Consider the following 19808-nt stretch of genomic DNA (forward strand, 5'->3'; position numbering starts at 1 on the left):
GGAGTTATGGAGATTAAGCTTCGAATCAAGAGGTTTTCTGATAAGCAGAACGAAGACAAAGTATATGATGTGTCCCTTCAGTCAAAATAAGAGAGGTGATGAAGTGGTGAAACTTGAGGAGATGGAGCTACCACAAAGTGGCTATTTTAAATACCTGGGGTCAATCATTAGCAAGGAGGGTGACATATAGAATGATGCTTGCCACATAACTAAAGTGGGATGGATGAAGTGGAGATGTGCGTGGGGAGTGTTATGTGACAAACACATGCCTGTTAAACTAAGGAAAATTCTACAGAGCAGTTTACAACTGCTTGGACGTATGAGTCCGAGTATTAGGCAATCAAGAAGAGTATCTTGAATAAATTGGATGTAGCAGAGATGAGGATGTTGAGAGGGATGTGTAGCAAGACCAGGAGAGATAGAGTAAGGAATGATTATTAGAAACAAATTGAGTATTACACAGATCCAGGACAAGCTTTGTGAGAGCCGGTTGAGGTGGTATGGTCATGTTCAACGGAGACCCATGGATGCCCCAGTAAAGAAGAGCGTCCATATTCATTTAGTCGGAGCTAGAAGAAGTAGGGTTAGGCCTAAAATGACTACGGACGAAGTGGTAAGAAAAGATGTGAATATGGTAGGGCTTGATTCTAGTATGACAATGGACCCGTGTTGCCGACCTTTTGTAGGAGATGTTCTTGTGATGCTACTTTGACTACTGCTATGACTTCTTCTTTTACCACATTTACCTCCTTTTGATTTCTTTAGAACCTCCTTTATTCTTATATCTACTACTATTTTAAACCATATCAGATCCAGCTGACCCCATTTAGTATATGGTTATGGTTGTTGTTTATGTAATTAACAGACAATAACTAATTCAGAAACATCACATTATCAATCAATCTTGATTGTAAATGAATTTTAATAAATTTAAGAATTTTCTTGATTTTTAAACCATAGCAAAATATTTTTCCATAATTATTTTTATTTTTTAAATAATTTCAGAAAATATTTAATTAATTTTTTTAAAAAGAAGAAGAGAAAAAAAACGACACTATTATGCCGTTGATCGGCTAATGGTGTTCAACATATATTAAATTGAACAATAAACATCAAATATTAACCCTATTTTTTTCAAATATAAATTATAGGAAAATGTATTTTAAAAAAAGGAAAAAAAATCCGGCACCATGATTGCATAGATTAGGTCATTCTAACTAACATATAAAAATTTGACATCATTCTACTATATTTTCAAGTATATTGTAAAAAAAAAAAAATGATTCTTGGGAAGATGGGGTTTACCTTTTTGCTCCAAGATCCCTTCCTTAGGTAGATGTGCTATAAATGTAGAAGATCCAAAGGTAGAATGAAGGTTTGATGGCAAAATCACAAAATCTTGGTTGATTTCCTAAATTTCCAACTTCACATAATCGAAATAGGGGAGAGGTTAAAATTTCATGTAAGTGGACCTGTTTCCCACTTGAGAATGCCTATTTATAAGGGTTGGCTAAACCAAATGAGTTGAACCCATTGATTGAGTCTATATTTCCCAAATTTCGGTTGAAATGTACTGAAATTAGTCGGTTTGTGTCGAAAACAGGGACTTTTATAATTACCTGTGCATTTCGTCTTGGAATCCCTCGGTATGGTCGAAATTTTGAACCATGATCACATGTGCCATTTTGGGTGTTCATTTTGTGAAAATAATGCTTGAGTAAGGTTTAAAAAGGTAAAAAAATAGTTAGCACACAAAGAAATAGGACCAAAAAGCACTTTATAGGCCTTGAAACCAAGGTTTCAAGTTGGCCAAGAAAAAGAACCAGGTTTCGACCTATATCTCGGTTTCGAGCTGGGTTGAAACCAGCCTCAAGATCAAGTTCTTGATCCTTGGTTTGAGAGGCTAGGTGTGTCACACGAATGTGTATGTGATTGTGTACTGGGAATTAACTATAGTACAATTGGGCCGTAAAAGGAATAGAAATTAATTACACCGATTCACTTCCTCCCAGTGTCAGCCATAGTCCAACATGGTTATTGTATATGAGGAGACATTTATTTTCCCTTTTGTTATTCCTTCTTCAAACAATTGTTGATACTATTGCTTCTGAGTGCTGATGTCATTATTTTCTGCTTGATGCCTTGATTTCCTAAGCTGCGTAGTGCCTGTTGCTCAATCAAGTGGTGAGATCAGGTTTGTTGCTTTATGATAAATTCTTTTGTTTCTTCTTTGGTTTTGCTTTATAACTTGAATTTCTGATTTCCTATATTAGTCCCTGTGGAATCATGCTTTCTCTGAAGTTAGCAAACAAATCATTGGCTTTGGTTGTTGTGTTAATAGTTCAATTGATTGAAATTAACATATGATGGAGTTCTGCACTTGAAAATTTCAATTTGGCTTTGTAATATTGTTTTTCGTGTCCTTTTGCTACAACTTGGAAAATTAGATTATTCTACTGTTGAGCTTTATTTTGGTGAACCTCTATTTTCTAGGCAGGCGGTAAAGGAAGACAAGAATCTTTTTTACGAGGATTGGAAAGAGTGTATTCTGCCTCTTATAGCTAATGGGCCATTTAAACTCAATCCAAATTGTTTTGGTGTCGAACAATATTTTGCTGCAAGGAGCCTTATTTCTTCTCGATCCTTTGAGATAGACGACTATCATGGATCTGGAATGGTGCCACTGGCAGATCTGTAAGTAATACCTTCTATTTGCTGGTTTTTGTCTTAAAATATGACATAAGAGATGAATGATTTATTTTGAAGGTTCAAGTTTGGAAGGTCATTCATTGACTTTTCAATCAGGTGGTCTGCCATGAGTTGGGGCAATACATTGTTTAGCTGGAAACTGGCATTGGGATTGTTTGCATTTTGTCATTGGCTTATTGCTGATTGGTATTACTAACCTTTATCAATATATCCAGTGTTTTAATTGACCATTGGACCAGGCATTGACAGTGGTTAGACTCGATTGCTTGGCCTAAGTGGTCTAATTTGGTCCAAAGATTCAAATGTCCCCCAAGAACCATTTGTTAAAGTGTACCGTGAGGGGGAGTGTTGTGTACCGTGGGATAAATGTTGCTTTTAGTTATTTACCTTTATCGTGATTAGACTTCTAAGTAGGTTTCCTACTAAGAGTAGTTTACTTAATATAATACAAGAAGAGGTCTAGACCAAGATAGAAACTACTCATTTTGAATTATTGTGGTTGTAGCCAAGGATTAAAGTATTGGTATTAGTATCGGTCGCCGTATCGGTCGACCAAAATTAAGATACGTATCGGAGGGTATCTTATCATATCGGAGATACGCTAAAGATACACACATAAATGGATAGGAAACACATTTTATACACTTTTGCATAAAAAATTTGTTAGGAGATACACTAAGATATGCTAAAGATATGCACATAAATGGATAAGAAACACATTTTTAAACACTTTTGCATAAAAAAATTGTTAAAAAAAGCTATTGATAACATGTATTATGCATAATCACTAAATTGAGGGTATCGCACTAAGAATTCAAGGTTTGTAGTTGCCCCATAAATGTAAAATCCTTGTTCCCAACTTTGATTTCCACTTTAGTTATAGAGAAATATAGTTGGCAGCAACTTCGGAACAAAAACCCCTTAAAAAATCGTGTTTTTCTGAAAAATGACCCAACTTGGCCATTATATGACCGTAGTGCACTGTATCGGTATGTATCGGTCGATACATATCGAAGTATACATTTCACTCGATTTTATTTTTCCATAGAGTATCGGTACGTATCGGTATGTATCGTCGGATACGTATCGATACAAAGGGTTTTAAAAATTCTATGTATCGTATCGGTGTGTATCATATCAGTAAGGGCCGATACAGATACATATCGGCCGATACGATACGATACGATACGTTCCGATGCTTAAAACCCTGGTTGTAGCTCACTCTCTCCTTCATCATATTGTCTTCTCTTTCTCTTTTTTGGTTCTCTTCTCCTTCATTTTGGTTTATTTGTTTTTGTAGCATGGTATCAAAGCAGTTCCTGGTCCTGTTGTAGGTCCTAATCCCATCTCCACTTAATAGACTGGTCTTTTGAGATAAAAAACTAGCATGGTATCAGAGCCATGAATAAGAAAAAAAAAAAAATCTATGAAAACCTAGTTGAAAAAAAGATAAAAGAAAATAAAAGAAAAGAAAATGATCATGCCTCCGCAAACGACTTTCTCGTAGCTTATCATGTATCAGAGATACTCCCAAATCATCTCTAGTATGATCATGCCTTTATCCTAGTTAGTTTTGCCATTCATCCATCTCAGCATCCTCATCTCCGCTACATGCCTGCATTAAGTTTATCTATATGATGCTTCTTAATTACCTAACATTCTACACCATAAATCATTGCCCATTTTAGGACTGTCCTGTGCATTTTCCTTTAATTTTATACACACACAAACACACACATACTCTAACTTGAGGGGGAGTGTCAAAGTGTACTGTGAGACGGAGTGTTGTTTACTGTGGGATAATGGGATAACGTTGAGTTATAATTTGCTTTTAGTTAATTACCTTCATCATAATTAGAATTAGTCTCTTAGTAAGTTTACTACTAAGAGTAGTTTACTTAATATAATATAAGAAGAGGGCAACGTTCGAGGTCTTGGGTTTTGCCCCCGCCAAAAATTGTGTTCTACCGAGATCTCGGCAAGGTCTCAATGAAACCATGTATTTTTGGATGGGACAACTCGGGAAAACTTGAGGAAGGGTTTCGATGGCCATATGGCCAAGTTAGCCCTTGAAACTTGTCATCTAGCACATTTTAGGCCTTCTAAACACAGTGAAAACATTCGATTTTTAAAAATAAACCTAAAATGGTACTTTGACTTTGGACCCTAGGTTGGTAGTTTGTGACGTAGGTCTACCTTATGCTATTCCACACAATATCTATTACTTTTAGAACACATAATTCAAGTAAAAGTGTAAAACAACTTAAATAAGCATAAGGAATTAAAAGACATAAAAAAGTGTCAATCTTCAATCTCTAAGTGTTGAAGTTGATAATCTCTACTGTAGAGGTGAGATTTGGCAAAAAGAAACACCACAAAGTTTTGTGGGGATTTTTCTTCATAGCAGGGTGAGAGGCGAAATCTAGCGAGAAAGGTGAGAAGTCTCATTGAAATGGGGTTTGAAACATCATGTGAGTTTGTTGAGTCGAGTCGAAACCGAGAAATGAACCAAAATCTCAGCGAGAAACCGAGATTTTGAGTGAGATATTGTTGTTTTCCAGTATCACCTATGCTCTCAACTTGCCAAAGCCAAAAAGTGAGTTTTTTTTTTTCCGAGATCTTATTGAGACCTCAAACTACAAAAGAGGGTTAGACCAAGATAGAAGCTACTGCTAAATCTATCGTGGTTTTAGCTCACTCTCTCCTTCCTCCATCCATAGTACAAGGTTTCGTCAAAATCTAAAATTTTGGTTTTTTAAAGTTTTGCAAGGAAACAAAACAAAATATGGTGTAGTACAGGAGGTTTGCCATGTTTCAGTTTTTTTTTTTTCACTGAAATATTGGCCAAAATGGTACAATGTTAGTTTTACAAATACATGGTTTCTTCATAGCAGGGCATGGTTGGTCCAACTGTAAGGTACGAATGTTGCGACATGATGGTCATGCGATGCAGTCGAAACAACCTCTTGACATTCTCAAGGTAAGGTTGCGTAGTTCTTGCCCCCTAGACCTTGCACATGTGGGAGCCTCGTGCATCAGGTACGCCATTTGTTTTGACCGGCTATGATATCTAGGGCAGAATGTTGGGCGGTTAAGAAGCGTAATATATATTGGCTAAGTGTAGTAGAGATGAGGTGATGCAGATACAGCTGCCCTTTCTTGGTTGGACCAGCATGACCGGCTTTGGAAGCCAAGAGCCAAGAAGAACCGGTCCAGCCCAGGGTTTTGGTCCAACAAGGATTGGAAATAAAATTAGTAGTTTACTTAGTATTTTATTTCATGCTTTTAGTTTCCAGACTTGAACGTAGGAGTAGGATTTATTTCCTTGCTTTGGTTTCCTTTTTATAGTTGTTTCCTAATTTAGGCTAGTTTCCATTCCAGTTAAGTTTCTAATTTCATGTTCCTATTTTCCTATATATTGGTTGTAATCGACTGAAGATTTAGAGAGCAATTTGATTATTGAATGAATGTGTGAGTGTGATCCTCCTTTTCCCCATCTCTACTCTGATTTCCCCTCCCTTCCCTAAGGGTTCTCTATCAACTTGGTATCAGAGCCGAAGGATCCTATTCCTTCCCCATCTTTCTTCTTCCCTTCCCATTCTCTGTGTCTGATTCCACCGATACTGAGAACACAGTGAAAAAAAAAAAAAAAAAAGAGTCGAGGTCGAAGTTGGAGAAGCAGCAGAGAGAGCGATCGCAAAAAAAAAAAAAAACCCCAAACCCTCCCTGCCCTCGGCCTTCTCTGTTCCTTCCGGCAGCACCACCTGCCCTCCGCCTTCTCTGTCCCTTCCGACAGCAGCCACCGCCTCCTCTCTGTGTCCGACGGCAAAGAAAAAGAGAAAAGAATCGAGAAGAAAGAAGAAGAGAGAAGAGAGAGAGTCAAAGAGAGAGCGAGACAGAACCAGAAAAGTGAACATACCTGGTTCCCAGTCTTCTCGCCTCCTCCCGCACATTGATTTTCTTCGTTGTGAAGTACCCGTTGTTGATCGAAGTCCCCGTTGCTGATCACCACCTCCATCGAAGTCACAATCCATCATTGAAGTCACCGCCTCCTCTCTGTGTCCGACGGCAAAGAAAAAGAGAAAAGGAACCGAGAAGAACAGACGGAGAGAAGAAAGAAGAAGAAAAGAAGACGAGATGAGAAGAGAGAGGCAGCGACATACCTGAGTTGAAGCCGTCGCGAGTCACCCATCCCTTCATCGGAGTCGCGACGTCTCCCTCCTCCTTCACCGAACTCCCACTGCTGGTTCCATCTCCCAGAAGGAGACACCTCCTTGGTCAGTAAAACCCACCCCCACGATTCCCCTTTTGTTCCTTTTTCTTTTATTTATCTTTTATTTCCTAAAATACCCCTCCCTTTCTCCTTTATTCCCCTTTTGTCCCATATATTTTTATTTCCAAATCAAACCCCTATCCCACACGTGATTGATATACCTTTTTGCGTTTTAGTTTTAACTTCAAAAAAAAAAAAAAATTTACCATTCTGTCCCTACCCTTTAAGCATCCAGTTATTTACTATTCTACCATTATTCTTTGAGTGCTATTTTGTTACTCATCACCATGGTAGCCAATAGTGAAGTTGTTCAACAGCTGAATTCCTACAAAGGAGAAACTGATACAAAATTTGATGCCCTCACTAACATGGTCACGTCCCTAAAGACAATGGTGGAATCTATGCAAGTTTCTATTGATCGTTTGGTGACAGCAGATAAAGGAAAGAGTCCCATTCAGTCTGGGGATTCTTCCAACACCACTCCACAGGATCTGCCAGTAACACCACCACCACCACATCATACACCACCACCACCACCTCCACCACCATATGGGACTGGTAGACATGATGATGGAGCAGAAAGAGCAGCCAAACTGGATGTCCTTGATTTTTATGGAGACAATAATCCAGAATTGTACCTTGACCGGATTCACAGTTTAGATACATTCTTCAGATCGTACGGGTTGACTGAGGCTCGAAAGATCCTATTTGCAGAGGCCAAACTGAAAGGCACGGCTAGAGTCTGGTGGATCAAGCAACAACAACAGAACCGAACCCGAGGCATTGGGTTGGTCGCTACTTGGGCTGAAATGTATGAAGTCATGAATCGGCGATTCTTGCCTTCTGATTACAAGCAACGCATGCATCTCAGGTTTGCACAGTTGAAACAAGAGAATTTGACCGTTGAAGAGTATGTTGCTAGATTTTATTATTTAGCCACTCGTTCTGACTTTGAGTGGGATGAAGAAGTCTTAGTGGCCCAATTTCGCAATGGTCTGCACCCTCAACTTAGTGCTGCCCTTGCATCTAGTCGACTACCTACAATGGAAGACGCCGTACAAGTAGCATATCAGGTTGAGGAAAGTCTGAAACGCCCATACAACCGGAGAAATTTTGCAGATACTTTTTCTCGAGGTACTAGTTCCGTTTGGCAACAGTCTCCTACCCAAGAGAGGTCATCTAGCAAGCCACAGGCAAGTGCTACATCTATGGCTTCTTCACGACCTAGTCGGCCGTATTCTCCACCTCGACATGTTTCTGAAATGTCATCTTCACGGCCTACTCGCCCATATTCACCCCCTCGGCGTGGTTCAGATAAACCTTCTGATTCTTCAAAATTCACAGTTCGGTGCTACTCATGCCATGGATTTGGACATATCAGTGCCCAATGTCTCAGCCGTTTGGTTGCTTTTATTGATAAGGATTCTCCTATACCATATATTCCCGAAGAGCAACTTGGTTCTGACACAGTTGATTTAAGAGAAGAGCGTGCAACAGGTGAAGTCAATGACACTCTCAGTGACAATGACCAACATCCTTTTTATGTCATTTGTCATGTGTTGACCACTCAAAAGGCCACTGAAAATGAAGATTGGCGCCGCAGTAGTATTTTTCAGACTCGTGTGAAGTGCAATGATCAGTTGCTAACCTTGGTCATTGATGGAGGCAGTTGCACTAATGTTGTCTTTGAAGACGCTGTTCGTAAGCTGGGATTGAATACAGAACCACATCCTAATCCTTACAAGGTTGCTTGGGTGAACAACACTAATCTCAAAATCACAGATAAGTGCTTGGTCACATATTCTATTGGTGGATTTAAGGATACAGTCCAATGTGATGTCCTCCCTCTGAAGGTGTGCCATATCCTTCTTGGTCGACCTTGGTTGTTTGATAAGAAAGTACAGCATTGTGGCTATGCCAATACCTATGCCTTCAAGCATGCCAACAAGACTATGAAGTTTCATCCTGCCAAAGATCTCCCTGAAATTAAGCTCAAGAAGATGGTGGGATCATTCCTCATTCAGCGTATTCCTTCAGACGGTCTCCTCGGTCCTTTCCCTAACTCGACGGAGTCGAGTTCTTTTCAGAGGAGGAGAGTTGATGCAGATATGGCTGCCCTTTCTTGGTTGGACCAGCATGACCGGCTTTGGAAGCCAAGAGCCAAGAAGAACCGGTCCAGCCCAGGGTTTTGGTCCAACAAGGGTTGGAAATAAAATTAGTAGTTTACTTAGTATTTTATTTCATGCTTTTAGTTTCCAGACTTGAACGTAGGAGTAGGATTTATTTCCTTGCTTTGGTTTCCTTTTTATAGTTGTTTCCTAATTTAGGCTAGTTTCCATTCCAGTTAAGTTTCTAATTTCATGTTCCTATTTTCCTATATATTGGTTGTAATCGACTGAAGATTTAGAGAGCAATTTGATTATTGAATGAATGTGTGAGTGTGATCTTCCTTTTTTCATCTCTACTCTGCTTTCCCCTCCCTTCCCTAAGGGTTCTCTATCATGAGGATGTTGAGATCGGAAAAACTAGGAAGGGTGAAGTAAGGAATGATCATTGATCAGATTTCGGAGTTGCCTCGTTTCAGGAAAAGCTTTGAGAAAGAAGTTTTGAGGTGACAATGGCATGGTCTTGTTCAACAGAGGCCTTGGGGTTCACCAATAAGGAGGAATGATTGAATTTCAGATGGAAGGATCGAAAAAATGCTAAGGGCAGGCCTAAAATGACTATAGGAGAAGTAGTGAGGAAAGACCCATAGTTTAGGTCTTGACCCTAGTATGACCTCGAATGATGTTGTTTGGAGGTCTAGGATCCATGTAGCCGAACCCATTTAGGTGGGATTTTTCTGAGATGTTGTTCCTTCCTTTCTTTATATATATATATATATATATACACACACATTTTCCGCCTCGCTTGGATCCATGTAGCGGACCCCATTTGGTTGGGAAAAGGCTGAGTCTGTGAGGAGTTGTTATATGATGGGGCTTCTTCCTATACCTATGAATTCCATTGGACCCGATACATTTGAAGAATCTTTTGGGTCTAGAAACAAAAAAGAATTTTTTGGTGTTTGATAAACATTTTTCTCGAAACTTTTTTTGCAGACATAATGCCACTAAAAAACCCAATAGTATCATCGGATGCCCAAAAGGGAGAGAGGGTTCGGTTACCTCTTTTTAGGTTTAATAGTTGAGAGATTTATCGGGCACAACCTTTTTTTTTTCTCTCAAATTCGTTTCTAGAAATGACGAAACAAGTCCGACTTGTTTCGTCAAAGTCGTTTCTAGAATTGTAAGTAGGCATAAATTTTGATTTATGTTTCTAGAAACGGATGAAACAGAACAACTTTATCAAACGCTTTTTAGGTTGTTTCTCCGTTTTTTGGAACAAGAAAAGTCAGAAACGGAAGAAACGGAATGTTGTCAAACGGTGTCTAAATAGTCTATCATGCCTGAATCTAACTGGGGTTTGCGGTGGTGGAGGAATCGGATAAGGAAAAAAGGGATTCTTGTTGTAAGATATCTAATGAAACCGTAGCTGGAATTGAGATCTCATTCAAAGAGAAAGATATCAAATATCTGGAGTTTGTTGTTGTTGCTGTTTCAATGAGATCAGTTTTTCCTTTTTCAACCTAAAAGCTCTAGAAGTTCCATTTTCTTTATTTTTTGGCCAAATTCCTATGATACACGCATGGTACTAGTGCTTGGATGATAGAGGCACACAATGGAAGTGAAGATTTGCTGCAGAACAAATTGGAGGTATCCTACTTTTCGCCAAAACTAATTTTGCCCAAAAATAAAAATAAAAAAAGGATCAATACTTGGTTGTTGTCATTCAATTTTTTATATGTTAAACACTGTAGCCCAATCTATGATGACTTCATGGCGCAAATTTCATTTTCTGTTTTTAATTTTTCTGCAAATAAAAATGAATCTTCTTGCTACAAAATTTAGAAAAGAAGGGGTTAATTCCCGGTGTTTGGAGGTCATTTTTATATACTGTTGGCTGATCGACGGCTTCACAAAGACAATTATATATATATATTTTCTTTAATTTCTGAAATATTTAAAATTAATTTTAAAAATTATAGAAAAAAAGTATATTATTTTGGTTTGAAATAATATTTATGAAAGCATTGGTGCTGTAAACGATGATTCATTTTTCATTCCATTATTATTTTTGATTAATTATGGTATTATTAATTCTAAAATAATTCTAAAATTGTTTTTAGTTAAGAGGGGTAAAAATAAGAAATAGCTATATGATTGTTTTAGGAGTTTGAAATGATGTAGAGTTGCTAATAGTGCATGCGATTTTTTTTTATGTAACCGTGTAAAAAGGAAGAAGGCAGCAACACAATGGCTGATGGTGGAGGTGGAGATATATCTTGGAGGCATGGAGAACCAATAGGAAATAATAAGAAAAAGTCACTGTTTAGGTATTGTAATAAGTTGCTAAATTTTTTTTTTTTTTTGGGATGGGGGTGGTGGGGGGGGACTAGATTGAAGTGGCATTTGGCTGGTGGGTATAGGGATGTGGCAAATGCACCCAAGTTCCTTATTTCTGAACACTTAAAAGGGAGGAAGAATAAAGAAGGCTGAAAAGCAAAGGGCACAGGATGAGTTTGATGATGCAGTGTTAAAGAAACATCCACAGGCTGCCTTTGATGACTCTGAGTGATTACAGGCCTGAGGATTTCGAGACAAAGCCAAAGTGGAAGTGCCAACAGGCTAGGGCAGAGAGCCAACTCTCACATTAGATGGAGAGGGTTAGGGCTGCAGATATGGGGAAAGGAGCAGGTGGCATTGGCTTGAGAGCAGCTAGATCAGATGCAAAGCCCACAGGGGGGAGAGGAGGAAGAAGCGGAGGTAGGGGGATTTGCCTTTCAGGATCAGGCTGGGGGTAGGCCTGGTCCAATCGAGCTTGCCAAATTTTCCAGCTCGACTCAGATGAGGAGGAGGATCTCCTAATACCAGCGGATGAAGGATTGGGGTGACCCTGTTATGGATCAGGTTGGAGGTAGGGCCGACACCGTAATAGCTAGTCAGATGGGTACTAATGTGGGCAAGTATATGGCGTTGTTGGGGGTACAATGTCTTATATTCCATCTGTGGCAAACCATTAAGAAAATATAGGAACAAGAGAAGCCTTTGAAGCTGATCTCATCCGGTGATATAGGTGATCCTCCTATACCACCAGATGAAATCGGAGAGAGAGAGAGAGAAGTGTGTTTTGTTGGGCTTTATATAGCCTACCTTCGAACCTGAACCTGAGTCTTGTGATTTATTTGGAGCCTTGTTATTTTTATTGGAGTTGAATACACCTGTATTCAGCTTGACGTGAGAGAGAGCAACCCAGTCACTGCCGTCTGCCTGCACAGCCACACGGGTGCTTAGAAATAACATTTCAATTTAGTTTTCAAAAATCCAATTAATGTGGGCTGGTAACAATCCTATATATAGATCATCGATGTTAAAACTAGACTTTATCCTTATCCTAAACTAATTAAACAACTAATGTGGGCTACTTACAATCCTATATATAGATCATAAATGTTACAACTAGACTTTAACCTTATCCTAAACTAATTCAACTTTTGCAATTTTGAAAAAGGGCTCTTTAAGATTGGGAAATGTTAACGTTCACCAAGGTTGAAGAACTTTGTCGAGTTCACTAGTTTCCACGTGGTAAGAAATGGTGGACATGGGTGGGTTCATGTATGGAGGATCCTATACCCATCTCACTGGTAAATTTTCAGCCCCCTATGAGTATCTATTGTGGGTCAAATCATGGCTTGATGTTATGAAAAATTTCAAAATGCCATAAACCTCTAACATGTCATAATGGAGGTTAGTGGTATGTTTGTAATTTCTACAACTTTGGAGGTGCATCTTTTACCCATATGGCATCTCATTTTCTATTGAAATTTGACCTAGGAGATGGATAAAGAGCCCTTAATAACATGAACCCACCTAATGTCAATCAATTGCTTGTGAAGTTCACCAACCCTTTTGAATGTTATCAGTGCCTAAATTTAAAACAGAGAAAATAAGAAGGAACATGCCACTTGTTCTTTCGTATGGCCAGATAAGAAACAATCGTACTTGGATAATATGTTGCTAAGCTTCTAGGGTTTCTTCTTTTGGGCATTATTGGTGATGAGAAGCGTCATTCTAATAAGAACATTTCGTTTTGAATCTTTACCACTGGAAACTAGAGAAGTCCCAGAAAATGGGTGGGAGGGGTGTTTTTTGAGCTTCTTAGCTGGCAGTAAAATTCTAAACAAAATTTTCTTATTGGACCTGCCCTCTTTAACCCCTATAATTACTAAATTTAGCTTCTAGAAGCCTGAGAAGCTTAGCCAAACATGCACTTAACACAACTCTCCCTTAATTTATGTCTTACTTAACTATTCTATTGATTGGGCCCACAGTTCCTGGTCTCATAAAAGAAAATTCACATTCCTCCATAGCAGCCCAGTTTGGCAAGGGATTAGGGGACTGGTTCTATCCATGTGTTTGGGTCATCTTTTGGTGATGGCAAAGATAAAGATGAGTAATGTGGTTGATTTAGGCATACGGTGGCCGAATGTTGGGATTTTTTCTGGTTGATTACTGTGTGTGTCTGCAGGAGTAGGAACTAGGTACAGGTAGATTTTAGTCACATAGAAGGCTTTAGCACTCTTCTCATCAGGCACATAAAGTTGAAGAACCTCCTCAATGACTTGCCGAGCTCCTAATGACACTAATGATAGTTTGCCAGGGAGGAGATTGCTGTTGGTATGTTTTTTGTGCACAATCAATCTTAGAAGCTTCAACCAACTATCTTTCTGCCTCTTGGATCATTGATTCAAACATGCAATGCCATTCATTTTATGTAGAGATCAAATTAGGATTGCTGATGGTTCATTATCTTCCCTCTGTAGGAAAGGTCTAGTATCCTTATCCTTCCGAGTTTCCTTACATTGTCTTCATGTTTCAAACTTGTACTCCCATCGTAAACCAAAGTTTGTTGGACCACGTGATGCAGAATCCCAATGAGTTATATGGTCTGTGGGCTTAGTTATATGGGTCAAATATTAGGAATTTAGGCCTATATGGGATTAGTGTCAGTTTCTTTTTGGTAATTAGTCTAGAAGTCTTCTGTTTTGTTTTCTCTGGAACTGTCTTGCTTGTGCATGAAGAGTTACTATTTTCTTGTATTGTTGCAAGGTTATAAAATTGTTGGATGGGGTTTACAACATAAATAAAGGATTACGGGATCATACTTCCCCCATGATTTTGAACAATTTGTTAATCTTCTTCTGCTCATAGATTTCTGTGAGATGCAAAATGCTATTGTGTGATGCAATAGAAACCGTGGTGGGATGCCTAGTCTCTATCCTTCTGTCTTCTATCGTCTTTTTCCTCCTTCTCAAGGTCTGTTTCTGTTCTCTCATTCATGTTCATATACTAGTTACTATTTTGTTTGATCTTCTATGTGCTATTTTTGCCCACTAATTTCTGTTGATTTGTTTTTTCTTCTTCTTCTCAGTTTTCAAATCAGATTCTCACATTGATGTTGCTATCCTTCTTTCCGTCGATTTCACAACTTGTTGATGGTACAATGCCTTCTCTGGAGTCTGTGGCAGCCCATACCTTCTTTTAGTTTCCAAGATACTGCTAGTTTCTGTTTCCCAACTCACTAATTTGTTTCCTGTAGTTGCTAAACTGAATACTGTTAAGAGTTCCTAAATCCCTCTAATATGCATCAAAGATTTATTTTTAAGGGGTTGCTACTAGATGGGCCTGTGAGGTCATCGAACCATGCCTACGATGCTGCCACAAGAGGAGCTGAAAGAGACCAAACAAGATGAACTTGTTTCTACTTGAGCCCATAGTTGTCACGGCGCCAAGGCGAACCAAGGCGGTGGAGGGTTGTCTAAGCGCTTAGGCAAGAAGGCGCCCGCCTTAAGGCGAACTAGGCGAACAAGTGTTATTTTTTATATTTTCAATTTTCTAACATTATTTAGTAAGTTATATATACCTTGTATCATAAAAAATCAAGATTAAGCCACATCAAGTCATTAAAAATCAACATTTAGCCACATCGAATCATAAAAAATTAACATTAAGTCATATTAAGTTATAAATCAACATTTAGAAAAATGCTCTAATTCTATAATAAGTTTGACTGGTCAAATGATTTTATTTTTACATGAGACTTTTTGTATTAGTTATAATATAAAACCAGCTTTCTAACAAGTCTAAGATTACTTAAATCTGAGTTGCAATGACAAAGTAATGCTTTAGTCAAACTTATTTTTAAGTGCGCGAATACTGTTAAAATCGCCTGAATGAAAATAATTTTATGAATATCAAAACAAAATATTTTTTTATAGGACTTTTGGTTTTTAGCAATGTTTTAACATGATAGAATTTATAAAATTTTCATAATTGAGAAAAACCCTAGCATTTAAAAGTTGAAAATCGTCCATATAACCAAAATCCAGTTTTTGTTCTTAGACTGGGGGGTTGACTTTTTATCCTTTTGGAATTTGATTTTTAAACTATTTTTATTGGATTCAAATAGGGGGTATTTGCTTATTTATGAATAATATCTTAAGTAAATGAAAACATTTACTTGAATGATATTTGGTATAAATAAGTGCCGAAATAGAAGGCAACATGCAGTGCAACAAGGCGGCTGTCGCCTAGGCCCCAGGCAAACCGCCTGGACGCCTAGGCAACGCCTTGACAACTATGCTTGAGCCTATTGAATACCGAGGATGTTCAGACTTCAAACCCTTAGAGCAGAAAACAAACTTGTGAAGGATACTATTGCATTCCGTAGCATGAGTTCATTCTTTCTCGTGTGTTTCGAGACAAGGACATGCGGTTAAAGGTTCATATGTTGAATTTTGTTTGAGTTGAAGATAAGATTCTGTGAGCACCTGTCAAAGTCTTCTTATTCCTATCCTTCTAAAAAACTGGAGGATGAGTTTTTTTTAACCGAGGGGGAATAATGCAGGCGCGGTTTAAAAATTCGTCTTATATTTCTAGTATTTGCTTATGGGCTTTTACAAAGAGTTCTTACTTTTAATGGACTCAATTATAAGGTCTAAGTGTCGTAAGTGTTTGAGTGAGATGATGATATTTATTAGCTAGATAGATTTCTGTCTTGAGTGTACTTAATTCAGTATAAGATGGTTGTTAGGAGTCCTTTTATAAGTCACTGTGGTATCGCTCAAGTCCATCAGGTTACTTGGTGGTTATTTAATTCTGTTGGAAATTGTTAAAAAGTTTGAAGTTTCCTCAAATATTACTTTTAGGCTTTTATACGAGGATGTAACCCCCTATTAGATAGTTGAAAAGAATTTTATTTGTGGAATTGTGTGAGCTGTGATCTCTTCTCCCCTTCTCTCTCTTTCTCTCTCTCTCTCTCTCTCCTCTTTTCTTCATATTGCAGTTCATGGGTACTGTTCACAGTCCCAAAAAGCCTCCTATCTCTACACTTTCTTCTCTTCTTTATTCTCTCTTCCTTTACCCAGCACAAGATGGTGGAACATACAAACAAGAAGTTTCTCAGCCTCTAGTTTGTCAAGAAAATAGCCTAGAACTAATCTTGTGTTGAAGGTCTGTTGATTCTTAGTCTAAGATTAGGGTTAGCTGGCTACATCAAGGGTTTTATTTTCTACTTGTCTTAATGCTACTGTTTGAACTACTCTAATTGTGAATTTGGTACACATTGTGTATCTATAAGATGGATGCCTCATTTACTTAGCCTAATTCCTTGTGTAATACAGCTTCAATCACAAGACAGGAGATGAAAATATTCACTTCACTTCTGTATCTTCCCATTCTGGTTCTGGCAGTGACAATGATCTTGAGGACAACAGGGATGGAAGTTGCATTAATAAACTGTCAACTGAAGATCATCACTTTAGAGAGAATACGTCCTCAAGTTCTCTTTCTGGAAAATATTCTCTCAATGATAATCATGTTGGGTACTCTCCAAATTATGAGGATGATCCTACGGCTCTAGAAATAATTATTGTGAAGGCTGTCGAAGCTGGGGCTGAGGTTAGCATAACCATTGATTTGGTTTAATTTTTCTTCAAGGTTATTGATTTTTTTTTTTTTTTGTGAGTACTACTTTAAGTTTATTGATTAATTTATTTCTATAAATTCCCACAGATGCTGGTTTGAGCAATGAAAGAAGTGTTTTTATTGGAAATTTGGTTTTATTATTTTAACTGCCCCGAAGTTTTTTTCTTTTTGGGTGGGGTTGGGGGGGAACGGGTAATTGCCCCATAGTATTGAAAGGCTATCTATAAGATGGCTAATATGAGAGAAAGAAGACCAGAGATTTCGTTCGTGTTAGGTTTATTAAAGGTGATGATGGTAGAGTGCTAGTAAGGGATGAGAAAATTATAAAGAGTTGGGGTGAGTAGTTTTGCAAGCTACTAAATGGAGACAACTTGAGTAAGGGTAGCCCGGAAGAGTGCATTATTCATGAGGACACCACATGCCATAGTTATATACAAAAGATTGGAGTGGCTGAAGTTAAAGAAGCTTTAAGAAAGATGAAAGCAAGTAAAATACCAAGCCCAGACGAGGTCCCAATAGAAGTGTGGAAGAGCTTAGGATTATGTGTATTATGAGTACAAGGAAAATGCTAGACGAGTGGAGAAGAAGTACTATAGTTCCGATCTACAAAAATAAAGGGGATATCTAGGACTTCAATAACTATAGAGGCATATCACTAATGAGTTACGCTATAAAATTATTGGAGAATGTCATTGAAGCCCACCTGAGAAGAGAAACTACTATCTGAGAGAACCAATTTGGTTTTTTGCTAAGGTAGATTGACAACAAAAGCTATTTACCTACTCAAAGGGCTCATGGAAATCTTTAGAGCTTCCAAGAAGGACCTCCATATGGTCTTTATTGACCAAGAAGCCTACGACAAAGTTCTAGAGAGGTAATCTGGCATATACAAGAGAAGAGAAGGGTATCGTGTCAATATGTGGATATCATTAAAGATATGTATGATGACGTGGTTACTAGTGTGAGAACCAAGGGAGAGCAAGGTAGTGAATTCCTTCCCAGTTACTATTGGACTTCATCGAGGGTCAGCTTTAAGACCTTATTTGTTTGCGCTTGTCATGGATGATATATAACTAGGAACATTCAAGACGAGGTTCTATGGTGTATGCTCTTTGTTGAAGATATTGTTTTGTTGGATGACACAATCGGAGCTTAAAACTAAGCTAGAGCAATGGAGATCAATCTTGGAATTAAGAGGTTTTAAGATAAGTAGAATAAAGACGGAGTATGTGATATGTAACTTTAGTCACACTAGGATGGATAACAATATGGTGAAATTGAGGAGAGAGAGATATTGCAAAGAGACTCTTAAATATTTGGGGTCAATCATAGATAAAGAAGGGGATATAGAGGATGATGTATATATAGAATTAAAGTGGGATGGATGAATGGAGAGGTGCATTCAGAGTTGTGTGCCCGACTATGATGTATGGAGTGGAATGTTGGGAAATTAAGAAACGTCATATAGATAAGCTTTTTGTAGCAGAGATGAGGATGTTGAAATGGATGTGCAGTAAAAATAGGAAGTATAAGGTAAGAAATGAACGTACCTAATCCATGATAAGCTCTAAGAAAGTCGTTTGATGTGATATGACCATGTTCGATGGAGGCCTAACTAGTGGTAGGCCAAAAATGACCATAGGAGTAGTGAGGAATGTCATGCATAGATTAGGTCTTGTCCCAAGTATAACCTCGAATAAAGTGGATTAAAGGGCTAGGATCTATGTAGCAGAGCCCATCTAGCTGTGTTTTACTTCGTTTCAGTTATTGTGTTCTGTTTCCTTTCACTTTTACGTTTCCTTTTCTTTGTTCATAGTTGGATCCATGTAGCTGACCCATTTAGTTAGGATAAGGCTTTGTTGTTGTTGTAATAACTGCCCCATTTAGAACATTCGCTGCAAGATCGGAAATGGTCTCTCCACCTCTCTTCGGATTGACAATTGGCATCCTAGTGTTGTCCTCTCTAAAGTGTGGCATAGATCTATCTACTCCACTGGTCTTGCAATAAACACTCTCATCTCTTCCATCATCTCGAATGGAGCTTGGTCCCCCCCTTCTCGCCCCCACCTCTGTGTCCTCCATTTGGTCCTCTCCCCTCCCGTCCCGTCCCCACCCCACCTCTTATAGGGAGGACAAAGTTATCTGGACCCCTTCCTCCTCTGGGAATTTCTCCTCCTCATTCGTCTGGCACTTGGTGAGAACCCATGGCACCACTTCTCCTTGGCATAAAATAATCTAGTTTAGATTCCACGTCCCTCGCTATAGCTTCACTGTTTGGAGAGCTCTCTCCAGTTGTCTGCCCACTTAATCCTTTCGTATTCATCGTCACATCCCCATTTCCCATGCTTGCTGCTTCTGTTGGAACAGCTCTGAAGATAGCAACCACCTTTTTTTGGCTGCCCTTTTCCTACTCCATTTGGAGAAGAATCCTAGCCTATTGCTGGCCATCCAGAAGAACTCCCTCCCTCTCTCCATAGAATGGATTTGAATTGACATGACCTATGCTGGGAAGTCCATCTGTGACATTGCCAGGAAGCTAGCTTTTGGAGCGACTATTAACCATATTTGGATGGAATGCCATCTACTTTGAGGTTTCCTCATAACTCTCCCTCATCCCAGCCCTCCATATTGTAAGCTCCGCTAGGAACAATCTCATTGTTTCTTCCTGGGGTTTACCTTCCACTATTTTGATCTCTTCATGGTTATTTTTTTTCTTTTCCCTTCGGAGCTATATATTCCCC

The 19808-nt window shown here is 38.6% G+C and overlaps 1 protein-coding gene across 3 annotated transcripts in view; it reads left to right on the forward strand.

Moving 5' to 3' along the window:
- LOC122079790 (N-lysine methyltransferase setd6) overlaps window positions 1-19808 on the forward strand; it is a 42010-nt gene that overhangs the window by 11379 nt on the left and 10823 nt on the right. For 2 of the 3 annotated variants that reach the window (XM_042646512.1, XM_042646509.1), the window contains exons 3-4: window positions 2498-2694; window positions 16764-17040. In XM_042646512.1, coding sequence (XP_042502446.1) covers window positions 2498-2694; window positions 16764-17040 — 474 coding nt within the window. The remainder of the gene's footprint in view (window positions 1-2497; window positions 2695-16763; window positions 17041-19808) is intronic. The other variant, XM_042646510.1, reaches the window with a different exon arrangement.

Source organism: Macadamia integrifolia, chromosome 5, assembly GCF_013358625.1.
Source record: "Macadamia integrifolia cultivar HAES 741 chromosome 5, SCU_Mint_v3, whole genome shotgun sequence".
NCBI lineage: Eukaryota > Viridiplantae > Streptophyta > Magnoliopsida > Proteales > Proteaceae > Macadamia > Macadamia integrifolia.